Source organism: Amblyomma mixtum, chromosome 5 (genome assembly GCF_055824585.1).
Source record: "Amblyomma mixtum isolate Tamu chromosome 5, ASM5582458v1, whole genome shotgun sequence".
Classification (NCBI taxonomy): Eukaryota; Metazoa; Arthropoda; class Arachnida; order Ixodida; family Ixodidae; genus Amblyomma; species Amblyomma mixtum.
In genome coordinates this window covers 88,076,516-88,093,244 of record NC_143016.1, presented here as the reverse complement: position 1 = coordinate 88,093,244, position 16,729 = coordinate 88,076,516, and the positions used below count along the sequence as shown (strand labels likewise).

At 50.8% G+C, this 16,729-nt stretch overlaps 1 protein-coding gene across 2 annotated transcripts in view; it reads left to right on the top strand.

Moving 5' to 3' along the window:
* LOC149342925 (dual oxidase 2-like) overlaps positions 1-16,729 on the top strand; it is a 57,936-nt gene that overhangs the window by 19,866 nt on the left and 21,341 nt on the right. For both annotated transcript variants that reach the window (XM_089545450.1, XM_089545448.1), the window contains exons 10-13: positions 9,242-9,338; positions 10,296-10,483; positions 11,038-11,216; positions 13,294-13,415. In XM_089545450.1, the coding sequence (XP_089401576.1) occupies positions 9,242-9,338; positions 10,296-10,483; positions 11,038-11,216; positions 13,294-13,415 (586 nt within the window). The remainder of the gene's footprint in view (positions 1-9,241; positions 9,339-10,295; positions 10,484-11,037; positions 11,217-13,293; positions 13,416-16,729) is intronic.

Genomic DNA, 16,729 nt, shown 5'->3' with positions numbered 1-16,729 from the left:
AGAACACGTCGGGACTTGTTGCCAACGTGCCTGACCTGTCGGCTTCAGATGGTACCGGATGTTCGTCCACCGGCACCACGAACACGCCGTGCTCCGATTTATCGCCGGGCCTCGTTCGGGCAGCCGCGCTGTTGTCATAGGCCGGAATCAATTCTCGGCCGTTGCTGCTCTTGGCTTCCGGAGTAACTGGAGAAGCAGCTGATTGGACTGTGGATGACTCAGAACGGTCGATGTCGACGCTAGCTGGCTGGCTGGTGGCCATTAGTTCTTCTTTGTCAGGTCTTGCGCCTATTGGATGCTTCGAGACCGGTTGTGGCAATCTCTGCTGCCCGTTATGCTTCGCATTTGACGGCACACCTTGGCTGTTCCTTTCCACAGGAAAGCACTTCGATTGCTGACGGGGATCGGGATCTAACTGGCTGGCTTGAGCGGTTGCCAATTCGAGCTCTTGGGTGTTGATGTCGACTGGCTCTTCTTGAATTGGTTGCGCAATAACACGGCCCGGCGGAGATCTCAGCTGCCCGTTACGCTTACGGCTTAACAACTCTTGATTCGGTCTTTCTATAGGAAACCACTTGGGGTGCCGGGAGGAGTCCGCGTCTACCTGTCTGGCTGTTGGTGTTGCTACACCACGCTCATTTGACTTGCCTACGGCCGGTAGCTCTGCTGCTGGTTGAGCCAAAGCACGGTTTGGAGGCGACTTCAGTTGACCATTAAGCTTCGCATTGGCTAATAATTCTTGTTTCCTTTGCTCGATGGAAGTCCAGTGCGGCGGCAAGCGAGAGGCGATCGTTGGCACATAGGCTGGCAAGGGCTCTAGTTCTTTCCGATCAGCTCTGAAGACAGTCGGGGACCCTATGACCGGTTGTGCCAAAGAGCGGTCGAGAGCTGACTTCAGTTTCCCGTTCGGCCTCTCAATCGATGGCAGTCCTTTCCCCTCTCTTTCTACAGGAGCCGAGCTCCCATGTTGACGAGAGTCCACACGTGCGTGCTGTGCTGTTGATGTTACTAGTTTTGGCTGATCAGCGTTAACGTCCACAGAGGGTTCCGAGTCTTGTCGATCAACCGCGCTGCCACTTGGAGACACTGTTGACGTGACGGAACCGTCGTTCTCGATGATTTCTAAAGACGATTTCTCTTGACTACCCAGTGACATGCTTTTGCTACTGGGAGAACCAGATCCCAGGAGGTCAGAGGTCACCTCGCTGCCGGATCGTGTTTGTAATTTATCATTCACCTCTCTGCCTTCTCTCTGTAATGAAGCTTCATTTGCTTTGCCACCCTCCTGCAACAATGTGACCTCTGCTGGCTGCTGCTGGTCGGTACTGGGCGATGTAGTCAATGAAGGCAGCTGAGCAGGCACAGTGGCAGCAGCAGAGAGTTCCGTAGTTGGAAGAAGCGGGGCACTTGGGTCCAACGGCTGTGGCAGAGGCGGGTTGTGTGAAGGCAACACTGCCTGATCAGGGGGCTCAAGACTGCTTGGACGTACTGATCGTTGGTGTACAGGAACAACGACATTTTCTGCTGTCTTGACGGCAGCGTCGAGTACAGGAGTTGTTTCAGACAAAAAAGCAGTCATACTGGACGTGTGCGTCAAGTCACCGTGTGCTGGAGGCGAAAGATCGACTGATGAATGTGATGAGCGAGCCAGGTTGGGTGGCCGCAATTGTGATTGTGAAGAATCAGCCCATGAACTACGACGCTTTGTCGTCTTAGATATGCCCTCCGTCTGTTCGGTGGGTGTTGCGCCCTCTGAAGCCGTACTACGATCCGCGGAAAACCGCGACTGTGAGGATGCCGGGGAGCCAAAGTCATCCGCATGCTTCCTTTCTGAAACAGAGAATGGCCCGCCTGTAGTCTCCCCCGGAACTGTGTATTCTTGTCGCGTGGTGAGGGCGGAATTTTTTTCGTCCCAAATGGGAGGAAGAGGACCATGAAGGATCATCTGTGGAGGAGGAGTAGAAGTTACTGGAGGGCGTTGTTGGCTAGGGGCTACAGATTCTGTGACGCTTGGACCAGAGGCGCTGCCTGATGCTCTGAATTCTTCGTCATCTAGGTAACTCATTGGTGGAGACCGCGTTACAGGAATGGTTACAGGAATGACCTTTTCTTCAGCGGCCGCTCTATGTGGATTAGTCTCAATATCTGAGGCAACTTGTTTGTCGGGCACATTCGTTTGCAGGATGACTGCATCGGGTTGCTGCGCGCGATCATCCGGTCCCTCATTCTCTTCCCGGCTCAATACCGCATCTCCATTTTTGGGGAAGGGTGAGCGCTGCTCCGAAACAAGTGGTGCACCTGCTTCTGAAAGACTCCTATTTTCAACTTCATATGGTTTCGTTGTTACCAACCCGCTTGGAGTGCTCGGTTGAACTTTACGCGACTCTTCTGCAGCTAAGTTTCTGACGCCAGTATTAAGATCTCGCTCCATAAGGTCCTTTCCTTCGTTGTCTATGATCTGCTTATCTTCCGCAGAGACGACGTCACTGAAGGGTCCATCAGCAGTATCATGTCCTCGCGCCACAGGCTCCCTGTTTTCGTCACTCGTGATCTGCTTATTTCCTTTGAAAGACTCAACGGTAGTATCATGACCTTGAGCCATGGTCATCTCTTTCTCGTCTGTCGCGATCTGCTTATCTTCCGCGGAAACGTCACTGGAGCGCCCAGCGACAACATCACGGCTTCGTTCCATGGGCACCCTGTTTTCATCGCTGGTGATCTGCTTATCTTCCGGAGGAGCGACGTCATTGAAGGGTTCAATGGCAGTGCCACGACCTCGCACCGTGGTTACTCTTTTTTCGTCACTAGTGATTTGCTTATCATCCGCGGAAACGACGTCACTGATGGATGCAACGGCAGTAAGACGGTCTCTCTCCGTGCGCTCCTCTTTTTTGTCTCTCGCGATCTGCTTATTTTCCACGGAAACGACGTCATTAGAGCGCCCAGCGACAGCATCACGGCTTCGTTCCATGGGCGCCCCGTTTTCGTCAATAGTGATCTGCTTATCTTCTGGAAGAGAGACGTCCCTGACGGGTTCAATGGCACTGCCACGACCTCGCGCCATGGATACCCTTTTTTCGTCACTCGTGATCTCCTTATCTTCCGCGGAAACGACGTCATTGCGGTGACCAGCGACAACATCACGGCTTCGTTCCATGGGCACCCCATTTTCGTCAATCGTGATCTGCTTATCTTCTGGAAGAGAAACGCCACTGACGGGTTCAATAGCAGTGCCACGACCTCGTGCCATGGGTACCCTTTTTTCGTCACTCGTGATCTCCTTATCTTCCGCGGAAACGACGTCATTGCGGCGACCAGCGAGAACATCACGGCTTCGTTCCATGGGCACCCCATTTTCGTCAATCGTGATCTGCTTATCTTCTGGAGGAGAAACGTCACTGCCGGGTTCAATAGCAGTGCCACGACCTCGTGCCATGGGTACCCTTTTTTCGTCACTCGTGATCTCCTTATCTTCCGCGGAAACGACGTCATTGCGGCGACCAGCGACAACATCACGGCTTCGTTCCATGGGCACCCCATTTTCGTCAATCGTGATCTGCTTATCTTCTGGAGGAGAAACGTCACTGACGGGTTCAATAGCAGTGCCACGACCTCGTGCCATGGGTACCCTTTTTTCGTCACTCGTGATCTCCTTATCTTCCGCGGAAACGACGTCATTGCGGCGACCAGCGACAACATCACGGCTTCGTTCCATGGGCACCCCGTTTTCATCACTCGTGATCTGCTTACCTTCTGCAGAAACGACGTCATTAAATGGTTCAATGTCACTTCCATGGCCTCGCGCCATAGGCACCCTTTTCTCTTCGCTTGCGATCGGTTTATCTTCCGCTGGAACGAGGTCATTGAAAGATGTAGCGGCTGTACTGCCGCCTCGTAACGTGGGCACCTTTTTTTCGTCTCTGGTAATCTGATTATCTTCCGTGGAAACGACGTCACTGAACAGTCCACCTGTCATTTCACCTGGCACTGTGTACTCCTGTCTGCTAACGATGGCGGCATTTTTTGTGAAGTCCCAAAATGTTGGCTGAGGACCAAAGAGCAGCATCTGAGGCGGAGGGCTGGAAGTGACTGGAGGTCTTTTCGTGGTGGTTGTTATGGCGTCTTCAGTTAATCTCTCTCCCAAGGTTGGCTTGGTGGTATCTTCCAATGCTTTGGATTCTCTGCCATTCTGGTCACTCAGCTGCGACTGCCTCACGAAAATGGCATTTCCTTCTGCCTTGGGTTGCGCAGCAATAGTGCTTGGCCTTGGATAAGCTTCTGTTTGATCAGAAAGGGCCACTCCGTTGTCGGGAACAGCTTGCCTGTCCGCAGGAGGGGCTTGCGGAACGCTGGCCCAGATTTCTTGCTTAGTACTACGACTGGCCGGAACATCATGTTCCTCCCGACTCATTAACTTGTCCGCATGCGGAAGTGATGTCAGCAGTAGTGGTGCTGAAAGCTGAAGTGCCTTTGAAAGACTCTTGTCTTTTTCGTCATACCTCTCAACTTGTTCCTGACTACCTTTAGAGCTCATAGGAGCGCCACGTCCGTCTTTTGTGGCCACTTCGCCAGAACTACCACCAGGGCCTCGCTGCATAGCTTCCTTGTTTTCTTTAATGGATATTTGCTTTTCGTGCGCAGAAGCAACGTGGCTAAGTTGTCCACCATTCTCTTCGCGTGGCACTGTGAGGTCATGTCTTCCGGTGATAGCGGTACCTTCTTCAATCTGAGAACCAGGAATCCAAGTATGAGGGATCGTGTGAGGAGGGGCATCGTAAGGGACAGGAGGTCGCCGCGTGCTAGAAGGGACAGATAAGACACCACCTCGGTTGCCAACGCTTGAGGCAGCCACTGATTCTTGGTCGGCGTCGTCGTCAAACAGCAACGTCCGCTTCTCAGGAATGACCCGTTCTTCCGGAGCTCCGCTTTGAGCCTTAGTATCTGTTGTCGGCAAAGTAGTTTCTCTTCCACGAATGAACAGTTCCTCCTTATTGGCAACAAGTTGATCTTGTAGAACTTGTGCTGGCAGAATACTGGTGCCATGCTGGCCACCACTATTACGGCTGGCCAGAGCTTCCCTGTCTTCCTTAGTGAGCACCTTGAAAGGTGTCCACAGTTCGGGGGCATAAGGCGGAGCAGCATCCGAGAGGCTCTTTTTCTTGATATCATATGCCTCTAGTGTCCCCGCTGCTTCTTCTGATTCGGAACCCGAAGGAAAGACGAGAGGCTCTTTCGGAGTCAAGCAGCCCTCGTCTGTCTCTGTGCCAAGCTCCACAGGAACCGTGCTATTCTTTCCTGTGACTTCTTTGTCGTGCGCTGGAACAGGCAACGCTGACTGTTTCCCGTCAGCCTCGTTGTCGCCGCTACGTGCTGCGGCCTTCCCTGATGAACTGGTTTCAGCAAGTGTGTCATGTTGTGCAGCCGACTGCATTGAGCTGCCTTCTTTTGCGGCGATGGGTTGTGCAGAGTCGTCTGCCGCGTATGCAGAGACGGACATGGCTGATGAAGGAACCTGTTGAACATGGGAACTCGCACCAGAAGCGTGCGTTCTCGACTCCAAGGTGTCAGTGGATCTCACAAGTGCTGAGGAGGTGGCGGACTGCTCTTCTCGAGGGACTACTTTTCCTAGTGGCTGCGCACCTTCTTCCGTAATCAAAGGCGCCGAGTCAGAGCGAGCCTCAACGCCCTGAGAACTTTCCACTCGCAGCAACAGGTCTCGCCCTTCCTTCGCAAGTTCTTCAGAGGAGGCACCTAGCCCGAGGCGTCCGTCGGCGGCAGCTGACACGGACACTGTTGAAGGCAGCACAGGCGAAACAAATGACTTAGAGCGCGGATGTACGAACGGTGCTGCAGCTGTGATTTTTTTCGCATATGCGTGATCTGAAAAGGCATCAATTTCTGAGAACGGATCTGATGCTGACGCCCTCTGATGAGTTAGTTCATCGATGCTGAACGGCTCTGTAGAGCTTCGGTCATCTCGCCGCTTTCTTACTGACGGCGGCAGTGAACCGCTTATCGCAGCTGACTGGTTATCGGATAGCTTTGACTGTAGGTCGTTCCTGAGTCGTTGCATTGGAGGTTGCGGCAGCCTAAGCTTCCCATTTGCAGACAGCGTTCTTTCCTTCCTTTCAGTGAGAGAACTGGACACGGAAGCTTGTGCGACAGGGTGTGTTCTTTGGGGGCCTTCAGATGACGACGACCTGTCTGTCACGCCAGCTTCAGGTTTTTCGCAGACTGCGGCCTCGAAAGACTTGGCGGCTTCAGGCAGGTCGAAATAAGCTGCAGTTTGAGGCACCTGAGCCGACATTTCTCTGGAAGGGCTTTGGTAAGGGGAATGTATGGCTGAAGGACGTGTTGACGGTATTCTCTGCAGATTCACATTTGTGTTGATCCCCACAGGCGCCACTGGAGGCTTAAATCCTTCCGCAAGGTTTTGCACAGGTACAACGGTGTGTCTGGCTTTGGCTGCTTCGTTTTCGAACAACTCCTGGAATCTTGTAGAATCGCTCGAGGTCACTGAGCTGCTATCATCGCGGGCTGTAATCCTGGTATCAGGAAGCTCCACCAGAGCATTGACTGGGTGCCTTATTCTACCCGGGGATGTCACCGTGACTGGCTGGCGCCCTTTCGGCGCAGAATTCACCTCAGGATATCGGCGTGCCGTAACTTGTGATGGTTCAGTCTTACCCCTTTGATTACCTGCGTGTTCCTCGTAATAGCGGCCGTGACCAAACAGTTCCGTGGTTTCTGCTCCAAACGGGGACGTATGTTCTGATGCGGAGTCCCCAGGACGGCTGATCCTCGGTCTGTTTTGTAAGTAAGGCGAACTTATGCTCACAGTGCCTGGACTGAACGCTGGGCTTAAAAGTATATCTGAACTCACGTCATATCCTCCACGCGAACCAACCTCAGTCTGTGGTGAACTGTGCAGGTCGGGATGGAATGCGTATGTCGATTCCGTAGTCTGAGCCATCACTGAACTTTCAGCCTCATGGTCAATGCGTGTTCTCCCTGGCGACATTCTTCCGCTGCTTGCGTGCCGCTTGACCAAACGGTCCCGAACGTTTATTTCAAGCTGCGGAACAACAGACCTGAACTGTGTACAGCGCTCCCTGTACGTATCAAACTCGTCTCCATCGTTCACTGAGCTCCCGTGAGACCTGGGTATGCCGACAGGGCTCAGTACGCTTACGCCCTTCGCCGGTTGCCGTCCTGTGTGATCTGCAGGAGCGTTCGATGATTCCGAAGGGATAATGTCGCTTTCTGCTGACGTCGGCCGTCGCTCAGGTTGCGCGTCAGCGTCATCTTCTCCCGATGGTAGACCCATACTCGCCATACGACTCTTTCGTGGCGCTGGGGAGGGCGCCCCCTGCCGTTCCCGGGGTTGGCGCGCGTCGTTCAAGTCGACCTTGGTGGCCGTCTGAAACTGCACGCCAAAGCGTGGTGCCGGCGCTTGCTTTTGCCCCTCAGCCGCATGATCCCTGCAGCTGCAGTCAGCGTTAGACAAGTCGACGTAGGTGAACACCTGAGATTGCCTGGACCGTTTTGTCTTGCTGCGATGGCGGTGGCTCTCGGAGTCTTCAGAGCGCAGGCGGTGGTACTTGGCCGAGTCGGATTCGCAGAGGCGCAACACCAGCAGACAGCCCAGAAGAAGCAGTGACAGGAAGATGAGGGCCCCGAGAACGAGAAGACCGATGAGAAGCGGTAGCATTACAGCTTCATCCTCGCCGACGTGCTCGATGAGGATCTCGGAGATCGGATCATTGTCCCGCGTGTGTTTGTCGACCTTAACCGCGGTGATGTTGGCGGCGCGCGTGGTTCTTGAGGCAAATGGAAATGCCGCCGCCGGCGACCAGGTCAACAGTTGCAGCAACAGGACCATGGTCGCGGTGTGGACCAGCGATCGGGCGCCCCAAGTCATGGCTGCCCCCGACGCATGGCCCCGCGGCTATGCCGCCATTTGGACTGGATTAGTGAGGTTCCGGTCACGTGGGTGTGATCAGGAGCCCGACATCCGGTTCAGCGCTCATGTGCGTTTTGTCGCTGGCACAGTGGCTTTTTCGTGAAGAAGACGAGTGACGGAAATGAAAATGTGTTCAGAAGTATGATGCTCTATGGTAATCGGCATTTTTTTTTTTTTGCTCCAGTGCTGCACAGCTGCTTTTCAGTGCGCAGTATATCAAAATAAGGTATTTACGATTCTCCGAGCCGCTGCACGTAAGTTTCCTGTAGAAAAAAGAAGACGCAAGCGTGACACTTCTTCATCGTTGTTCGAAGCTTGAGCACTTAGCATCTCGCGCGATTAGATCTCGCGTCTTTCTGTTCCGGTCAGCCTTTCTTTCAGTTAATGCACAATTTGTCATGGATGGCAAGTGGTATGCGTGCACCCCGTTGATAAATATACCTAATAACCTAAATTCTTTAACTCCGGCTTCTTTTAAAAGTGCACTCACGTTAATTGGTCATCTGCATTCAGCGCATCTTGTGTGTGTGTTTTTCTTTTCATAAAACATTTTTGTATATCAAGAATTTATTTTCGTATAAAATCATAGCTAATTTCCCTTTTTCCCTTCTTTCAAGCATGATACCTTTGCTGAAGGAAGAGCAATTGAAAGCGTGCACCACGTCGTAGCTCCATGAAAGATGAAGCATCTGCTGCTTCTAAGTCCTTGGGCATAAGCGTCTTCAGTGACGTGGTTGAGCAACACTACGACGAGTTTGCTTTCCTGTGTTCTAGTGTCACGCCTTCAAATAGAGTTGATATTATACTACCTCCTTGTCACAGAGTCTTAAAATTCTCCATAAAATGAACCTTCCCCAACCGTTCCTTTCTTAAAAGAGTTTTGAAAGCGGTCGATCTGAAGATTAGATCCGATGCAACCATGAATGACACATAGTTCAGGTACTGCATCATTTGGAATTCTTTCTACTTCGTGTGCATTTTAATGCGCTCTCAGAGAGCGTTGAAACGGATAGTTTTAAAAGGAACAGACACACCAAGTGGTTTCCTTGCTGGGAAAGATATGCTTTCTTCAGACAGATGGCATCAGGCTCACTTCCGCTTAAAACTGCCCACGCGATTTTATTTAGAGTAAGTAAAGATATTGTCTTCTTCTCCCCAAACAAAGATATTCCTCTGTCCAGCGGTTCTATGTCTTCTTGTATGTGTATTTATGATGGGCTGCAGATGATGCATTGGGTGGCGAGTTCATTTTCCCGCAATTTTTGTTTCGAATCGCAGGAGGCATTGCTAGACGGCGGCATCGAACCCATGATTATGGGGCTGAGCTCCCAGGCTGCAGAGCGAGAAGACAATGTCATAGTCGAAGATTTACGAGGTGAGCTGATCTCTGTGGGAAGCTTATTTAGAGATCCGTTCCTTTTTTTCCCCCTACAAGATGCGTAACACTCCATTCACAGCGCTGTGGCAAAAGCAGTGAGACAGGGAGAATGTATAGCTGCGGGTGACCAATGTAGCTACAGGTAAAACATTGAAGGTGCTTTGGTTTCAGATTAATAGTGAATTAAACTTCTACTGATGGATTCTTGAGCCACGGGAACAGACCGTGAGAAAAGCCTCGACCTCTGATGGGTTTCGGTTCTTGTTTGCGCAAAATTGTAATTGAAACAGGTGGTCAGTGAGTGCACTCCCCCCCCCCCCCCCCCTCCAAATTCAGAGCGAGAGCGACACATGGAAGCAAAATGCAAGAACACGCCCGTGCTACGTTATTTCAGCGCATGTTAAAGACCTCCATGTGGTCTAAATTAATCCGGAACCCTCCACTACTCCGTCCTTCTAGCTCACGTTTTTTACGGCCGCTAAATCCATGTACCAATGCCAATACCACTTGATTTTGTACGCCATCTTGTAGGAATGATGGGACATGTTTAGCCTACCTGGCATTATACAACCCGGACCTAACGCAATCGCATTTCTGGCTGTTCACCCAATATGACGCAACATCTGAATGCGACGCACTTTGCATTTAAGAGGTCACCCATGTAGTGCACCGTTAGACAGGAACGCGGCATCGTAAACTGTCGATCGTCTTTCAGGTCGATGACTTAATGGCTCACAACCCAATAGGCAAGGCTCACTTAGCACCCCTTGTACACGGAAGTTGAGTCTTCAGGGAAGCAATCAACCGCACTTTCTTATTCCCATCGGTATGATTGTTATTGGCACCTCTGCACCGTGAAACACACGGGTCGGTTACATCGTAATTCAGATGACCAGCTCCGCTTCTGTCGTCAGAACTCTGCGACACCAGCTATTGGTGGAACGTGAACCGCAGGGCGGGTGTTCGGCCCCCTGGAGTTCTCCCGGCGAGACCTGATGGCGGTGAACATCCAGCGAGGGAGGGACCATGCCATCCCAGACTACAAGACCGCGCGCCGCCTGCTGGGCCTGGAGCCGGACTTCAGCACCTTCACCGAAATGGGACAGAGAATATCGCCCCTGCTGTACTCGGAGAGCCCGAAGGTACGTCCATTAAACGTTTCGCGCACAGCTTCGCCGCTTTTCGGCGATTCACGGGCCTTTAGCTCGCTTGTAGACACTGGAAGGACAGATAAATTTATTCAAAAACAGTAGCTGTCATAAAAGATACGAAGGGGGTGGGCGAGAAACAAAAAGGATGTGGATGAGGGGCGATCGAGGTTTTTGCTGTGCTTAACAACAAATAATTTTGTCTTTCTCTGACCATTCGAGATCACGAGGTGCCATCTGTTGTCATACCCAGCGTACAAAATGGTCATTTTCAGGCGCTTAATTCTCGAATATCTTGAAGCAAGCTCCCTTCAATGCTGTTTAGTTTCTTCAAAGACACAACGAAGCTTTTTTTTTTTTTTCTGCTGCTGTGAAACGCGAAAAACGGATGTTCCAGCATCTAAGCGAAATATAGAAGCATCCGAAAAGCTGTGTAATACCTCGCTCTCTTACGCAGAAGCGCGGAAAAGGCTATTTTAGTGCTTCTCACATCACTCTCAGCGGGAAAATGTGTGCCAAGCTGACCCACGCGCGCCTATTGGACGCAGCTCTTCGACGAGGTCCTGCCGTCTCTGTACGGCAACTCGACGGAGAACGTGGACATGTGGGTGGGCGGTCTCCTGGAGACCAGCGACAGGCCGGGTCCGCTGTTCCAGACCATCATCCGCGACCAGTTCCGCAGGATTCGCGACGGGGACCGCTTCTGGTTCGAGAACAACGGAACAGGGTATGCGTTTGCGCCACTTCTACCTTTATGCTATACACGTCCTTCTTAAGCTATTCTCAGGAACACCTTATGCGAAGCAAACAGCTACTTTTGCAGAAAATAAGCAAGTGCAACTAGTTACAGCTTTCTTTTTCAAACTCATATTCAATGGGGGCAGCTCAGTGCGTAATGAAAACATAAGACCCTGCCAATAGGAGACTACTCATGTCACAGATCAAAACTCCTCTCCAGTACGTGTCTGCTATAGAGGAGTTGTGCACGTGTCAGACACACGTGCTGACACACAAACGCCACCCCCTGCAAAAAGGGAACCCAGGCATGATGATGATGACGATGACGTCCTTCTTCGATTTGCTTGATAGCCGTATAGGCTGCGCAGCATAGACGGTGAGGGAGTCCTTCACCGACGGAAACGTTTCAGTTTAATTGCATCGTATGTGAGAAATGGTCTGCGGTGGAAGGGAACAGTTGTCTTCGAACGAACGAACGAAATTAAGGCAGGCTATGACAGCCTTCAAAAAAGATTTCTTTTTTAAGGGGGTGGGGCAGAACTAGCTCTCGTTTTACATATTGCGTATTGTGTGCTAATGTCAATTCTGTGACAAATTTTGTTTACCGTCGCTTAAAACGCTCCCAGAAAATAAACAGCTCGACCCCAGACAAGAGGAAAACAACCGACGCCAACGCTTAGTTGGCGGCTTTTTGCTGCTAGTAAATTTTGAGCGAAAGAAACAAGCAAAAGAAAAAAACGAAGTGAAAAAAAACGTAAACAGGCGCTAGTGAATCAAAAGCGGACAGATTTTCAGTCAATCTCCTGCACGCAAAACCACTCTCTCATCAAACACCGTCGGTTGTCACGTGCGGCGCCACTAATTACCTCAGAAGTCTCCTGTAGCTATTATAAAGACCTAGCGATATGAAGCGGGATTGGTCGAGCGTCGGAGCATTGAACTTACCACACCGGTAAAGGAGTGTATACATTTACTGTTTTTTAAATGTTGGCTCCTCGTCCGACGGTACTCTGTCATAATGTTGATTACGGATTTTGTTTTACTTATGCATAGACCCTAGAAAAAGAAATGCGCACAATTCTTTCGAACGATGACAACTCGGCAAAAAAAAAGGTTGCTTCTTACTCACAGTCGGGGAGTGGTCGTCCGTCATGTGAAAATTACTTCCTTCAATAAACTCGCAAGACTGGGCTCTCCCGCTAAAATTATGACAGAGAATTCTCTACCCACTCTTGAATGACGCCGAAGACAGTTGAGGCTTGAATTCCTCTCTCTGCTTTTTTGACAATAAGCTTGAAATGATCCAGTCACCTTATATAACGCCAGCACTAACAAGGAATACAAGACATCATCCTGAGTCACTGACATCCTATTATGCTCCAACAGACACGTTTAAATTTTCCTTTTTTCCCCGGACAATATCGGACTGGATCGATGGTTTACAGTCAGCTGCATAGAGCGAGGAAAATTGTTTAAACTTGTACTTGCTTGTACTTGATTTACTCATTACTGCATTTATGTATTCTAATGCCCTTCTGCTTGGACCCAAGGGTCCGCAGTATTTGATCAATCAATAAATTAATTAAAAAGTCAATGGCACTCGATTGGGAGACACGACGGAAATGCTTGAGTGATCGCCTTCGCGAACTACGCTCATTGACTCCAGGGCGGAGTTCTTTTTAATTTATTTTATTTTTAGTTCTTGGCTCCTTTGTTCTCGTCATCTTGTTTTAACGCCGCGGCATCGGTGATTGTATACTTTATATTCGTAGATCCCTGTGAGTACTCGTACCACTCCTGGCGCAGACCCAGGTTGCCCTTCCGGAGCAACCTCTCGCTACCGATCGGGGCAGGGCTTCACTCCTAGGGCTTCACTCTTTCTCCGCGACATGGCGCCTCTAATGCTAACGCATTAATAGATAGATAGATGCTGCTTCCTTTTGTATTTCCATTATGCACTCTATCAGGTGTACAGAGATGTGAAACCGGAGAAATAGTAGAGCAAAGTTGCAGTCATTTCGCCCCTTGTGTGCTCTTCTATAAAGCGCTGTACTTTTTTTTTTCAGTTTCTTTTCGCAGGAGTTGGTAGAGAAGATTCACAAGCTTCGCATCTATGACGTCATCTTAACGGCGACAAACATCACTGCCGGAGATATTCAGGATAACCCCTTCCGTCTGCCATCTGAAGGTGACTCCCCTTTGTTAGCTACGTGTTCCATGTTGTGATGATAAAACTAGAGTTCTCGTCACGTGTATCAAAAAGCAAAGCGTTAGGGAAAAAAAAACACCCAATAGGAAAAAAAAACACCCAACAGTTTTTGACACTGAAGATAATGACATATTGAAACATAGAGGAACATAGCAGCACGACCGCATCTTCGCGCTATGCTCACGAACCTAATGCCTCGGCAACTGTTCGTCGGTGTTTCAGTCAATAAAAGGAGCAAAAATATATAAAAAAACAATGTTTATGACGAACCAACAGCGTGAAAAAATACCTAATTAGAAAAGAGAGAAAATATAGCTCAAAGAAAGATAAGGACGAATAGGGAGACAAGTACACGACGGGACGGATACCCGCCTCATTGCACGTGTTCCTTTTTGTTTTTCCTTGTCCTTATTTGCACGAAAGTTTTTCTTTATGAAACACAGTTGCGATGTCGTAATCAGAGTCATAGTTCGAATACCATATTGTCACGTTGTAGTGACGGCAGTCCAGCGGTCAGGAAGACACCAGAAAGACTTGTAAACGAAGCTCTTTATTTGGGCTGACTTGCGCCCTCAAAAGAACTGAATCACTCGGCGGCGGCGTAAGCAACAGGCGTGCTCGGCGGTCGTCGAACTACGAATGTCCGCCGCTCGCGGCATCGCTCAATTTAAACCCGGCAAGGAAACTTCCAGATAACAGGTCAAGATCATCTACGGTAATCTGGAAAAACCTAGATGCAGCCTTTCATGGCTGCGAACAATCGAGATTAGCCTGGTCGCTTCTCGCGCCACGAACAAAAGTGATAACGACCCTTTCCTGCTGCCTTGAGCTTGAACGAACAAACACTGCAATGATACGTGGCATTACCCCCCTTCCAAAGAAGCATCGTCTCGATGCTTTAAAATGAAAATAAACACGGACAATGAAAACTTCCAGTCCTTTAGCGTTCATAATATGGCTTCAGGCGTACGACATGTACGACTTCCGGGCGTGCGCGGCGTCGCTGAGATGCTGCCGTGCCGTCGGGGATGACTTCGTAGTCGAGGTCACCGATGCGACGGAGAACCTTGTACGGGCCAAAGTAGCGTCGCAGCAACTTTTCACTCAATCCACGGCGGCGAACTGGCGTCCATATCCAAACACGATCACCTGGCTTGTAATGCGCTTCTCGCGCCACGAACAAAAGTGATAACGACCCTTTCCTGCTGCCTTGAGCTTGAACGAACAAACACTGCAATGATACGTGGCATTAGCATTACCCCCCTTCCAAAGAAGCATCGTCTCGATGCTTTAAAATGAAAATAAACACGGACAATGAAAACTTCCAGTCCTTTAGCGTTCATAATATGGCTTCAGGCGTACGACATGTACGACTTCCGGGCGTGCGCGGCGTCGCTGAGATGCTGCCGTGCCGTCGGGGATGACTTCGTAGTCGAGGTCACCGATGCGACGGAGAACCTTGTACGGGCCAAAGTAGCGTCGCAGCAACTTTTCACTCAATCCACGGCGGCGAACTGGCGTCCATATCCAAACACGATCACCTGGCTTGTAATGCGTGTCTCGTCGGCGCAGATTGTAGCGTCGGGCGTCGGTGTGCTGCTGGTCTTGAATGCGAAGCCGTGCAAGTCTTCGGGCTTCCTCGGCGCGATGAAGGTAGGCGGCGACGTCGAGGTTGTCTTCGTCAGAAACGTGCGGGAGCATTGCGTCGAGTGTTGTCGTGGGCTTCCTGCCGTATACCAGCTGGAATGGGGTAAACCTGGTTGTCTCCTGGAAGGCAGTATTGTACGCGAAGATCACGTAGGGCAGAATGCAGTCCCACGTCGTGTTCGGCGTCGATGTACATGGAGAGCATGTCTGCGATGGTCTTGTTCAGACGCTCTGTGAGTCCGTTGGTTTGTGGATGATAGGCAGTTGTCCTCCGATGGCTTGTCTGGCTGTAGTTTAAAATCGCTTGCGTCAGCTCCGCTGTAAATGCCGTCCCTCTGTCTGTGATGAGCACTTCGGGGGCGCCGTGTCGCAGGAGAATTTGTTCGACAAAAAATTTTGCAACTTCTGTTGCGGTACCACTAGGCAACGCTTTTGCTTCGGCGTAGCGGGTCATGTAGTCGGTGGCCACGATGATCCACTTGTTACCCGATGATGAAGTCGGAAAGGGGCCGAGGAGGTCCATCCCGATTTGCTGAAAGGGCTTAGTTGGCGGTGGTATGGGGTTGAGGAGTCCGGCTGGTCTAGTCGGAGGCGTTTTGCGTCGCTGACACTCACGGCACGTTTTCACGTAATGGGAAACGTCGGTAGCTAGCGGCGGCCAATAGTACTTCTCCTGGATGCGGTGCAACGTGCGAGCAATCCCGAGATGCCCTGCAGTCGGCTCATCATGACATGCCTGCATAATTTCTTGCCTGAGATTTTTGGGCACGACAAGAAGATGCACTGTCCTGTTGGGCGCGAAGTTCTTCTTCAGAAGGACATTATTGTGAAGGACGAAGGACGACAGTTGGCGCTTGAACCCCCGGGGAGGAGATGCGGTCTTACCTTTCAAATAATCAACTAGGCTTTGCAACTCAGGATCCGAGCGCTGCTGCTGCGCGAAACTGCTGATGATGATGATGATGTCCTCGGGCGAAACTGCTGGCGCTTACCGGTCCTAAGAAAGCGTCGTCGTCTTCCTCTTCCGGTGCTGCGTCTACGGGGGCTCGCGATAGGCAGTCTGCATCGGAATGCTTGCGGCCAGATTTGTAGACTATAGTTATGTCGAATTCTTGAAGGCGCAGGCTCCAACGAGCAAGGCGGCCGGAGGGATCTTTCAAATTGGCCAACCAGCACAGAGCATGGTGATCGCTAACAACCTTGAATGGTCGTCCGTATAGGTAGGGGCGAAATTTGGACGTGGCCCAAATAATGGCGAGACATTCTTTCTCTGTCGTCGAATAGTTGGCTTCGGCTTTCGACAGTGAACGGCTAGCGTACGCGATAACTTTCTCCTGTCTGCCATTTTTCTGAACGAGGACCGCTCCTAAGCCCACCCCGCTTGCATCGGTATGAACTTCGGTTTCGGCGTTTTCATCAAAGTGCCCGAGCACAGGAGGGGACTGTAAGCGGCGCTTCAGCTCGTTGAAGGCTTCCTCTTGCGGCCTTTCCCATTTAAAAGGCACGTCAGCCTTGGTAAGTTGGGTCAAAGGTTCAGCGATGCGCGAAAAGTTCTTGACGAATCGCCGGTAATAAGCGCACAATCCAAGGAATCTGCGTATAGCTTTCTTGTCATTAGGCTGTGGAAACTCTGCGATCGCAGCCGT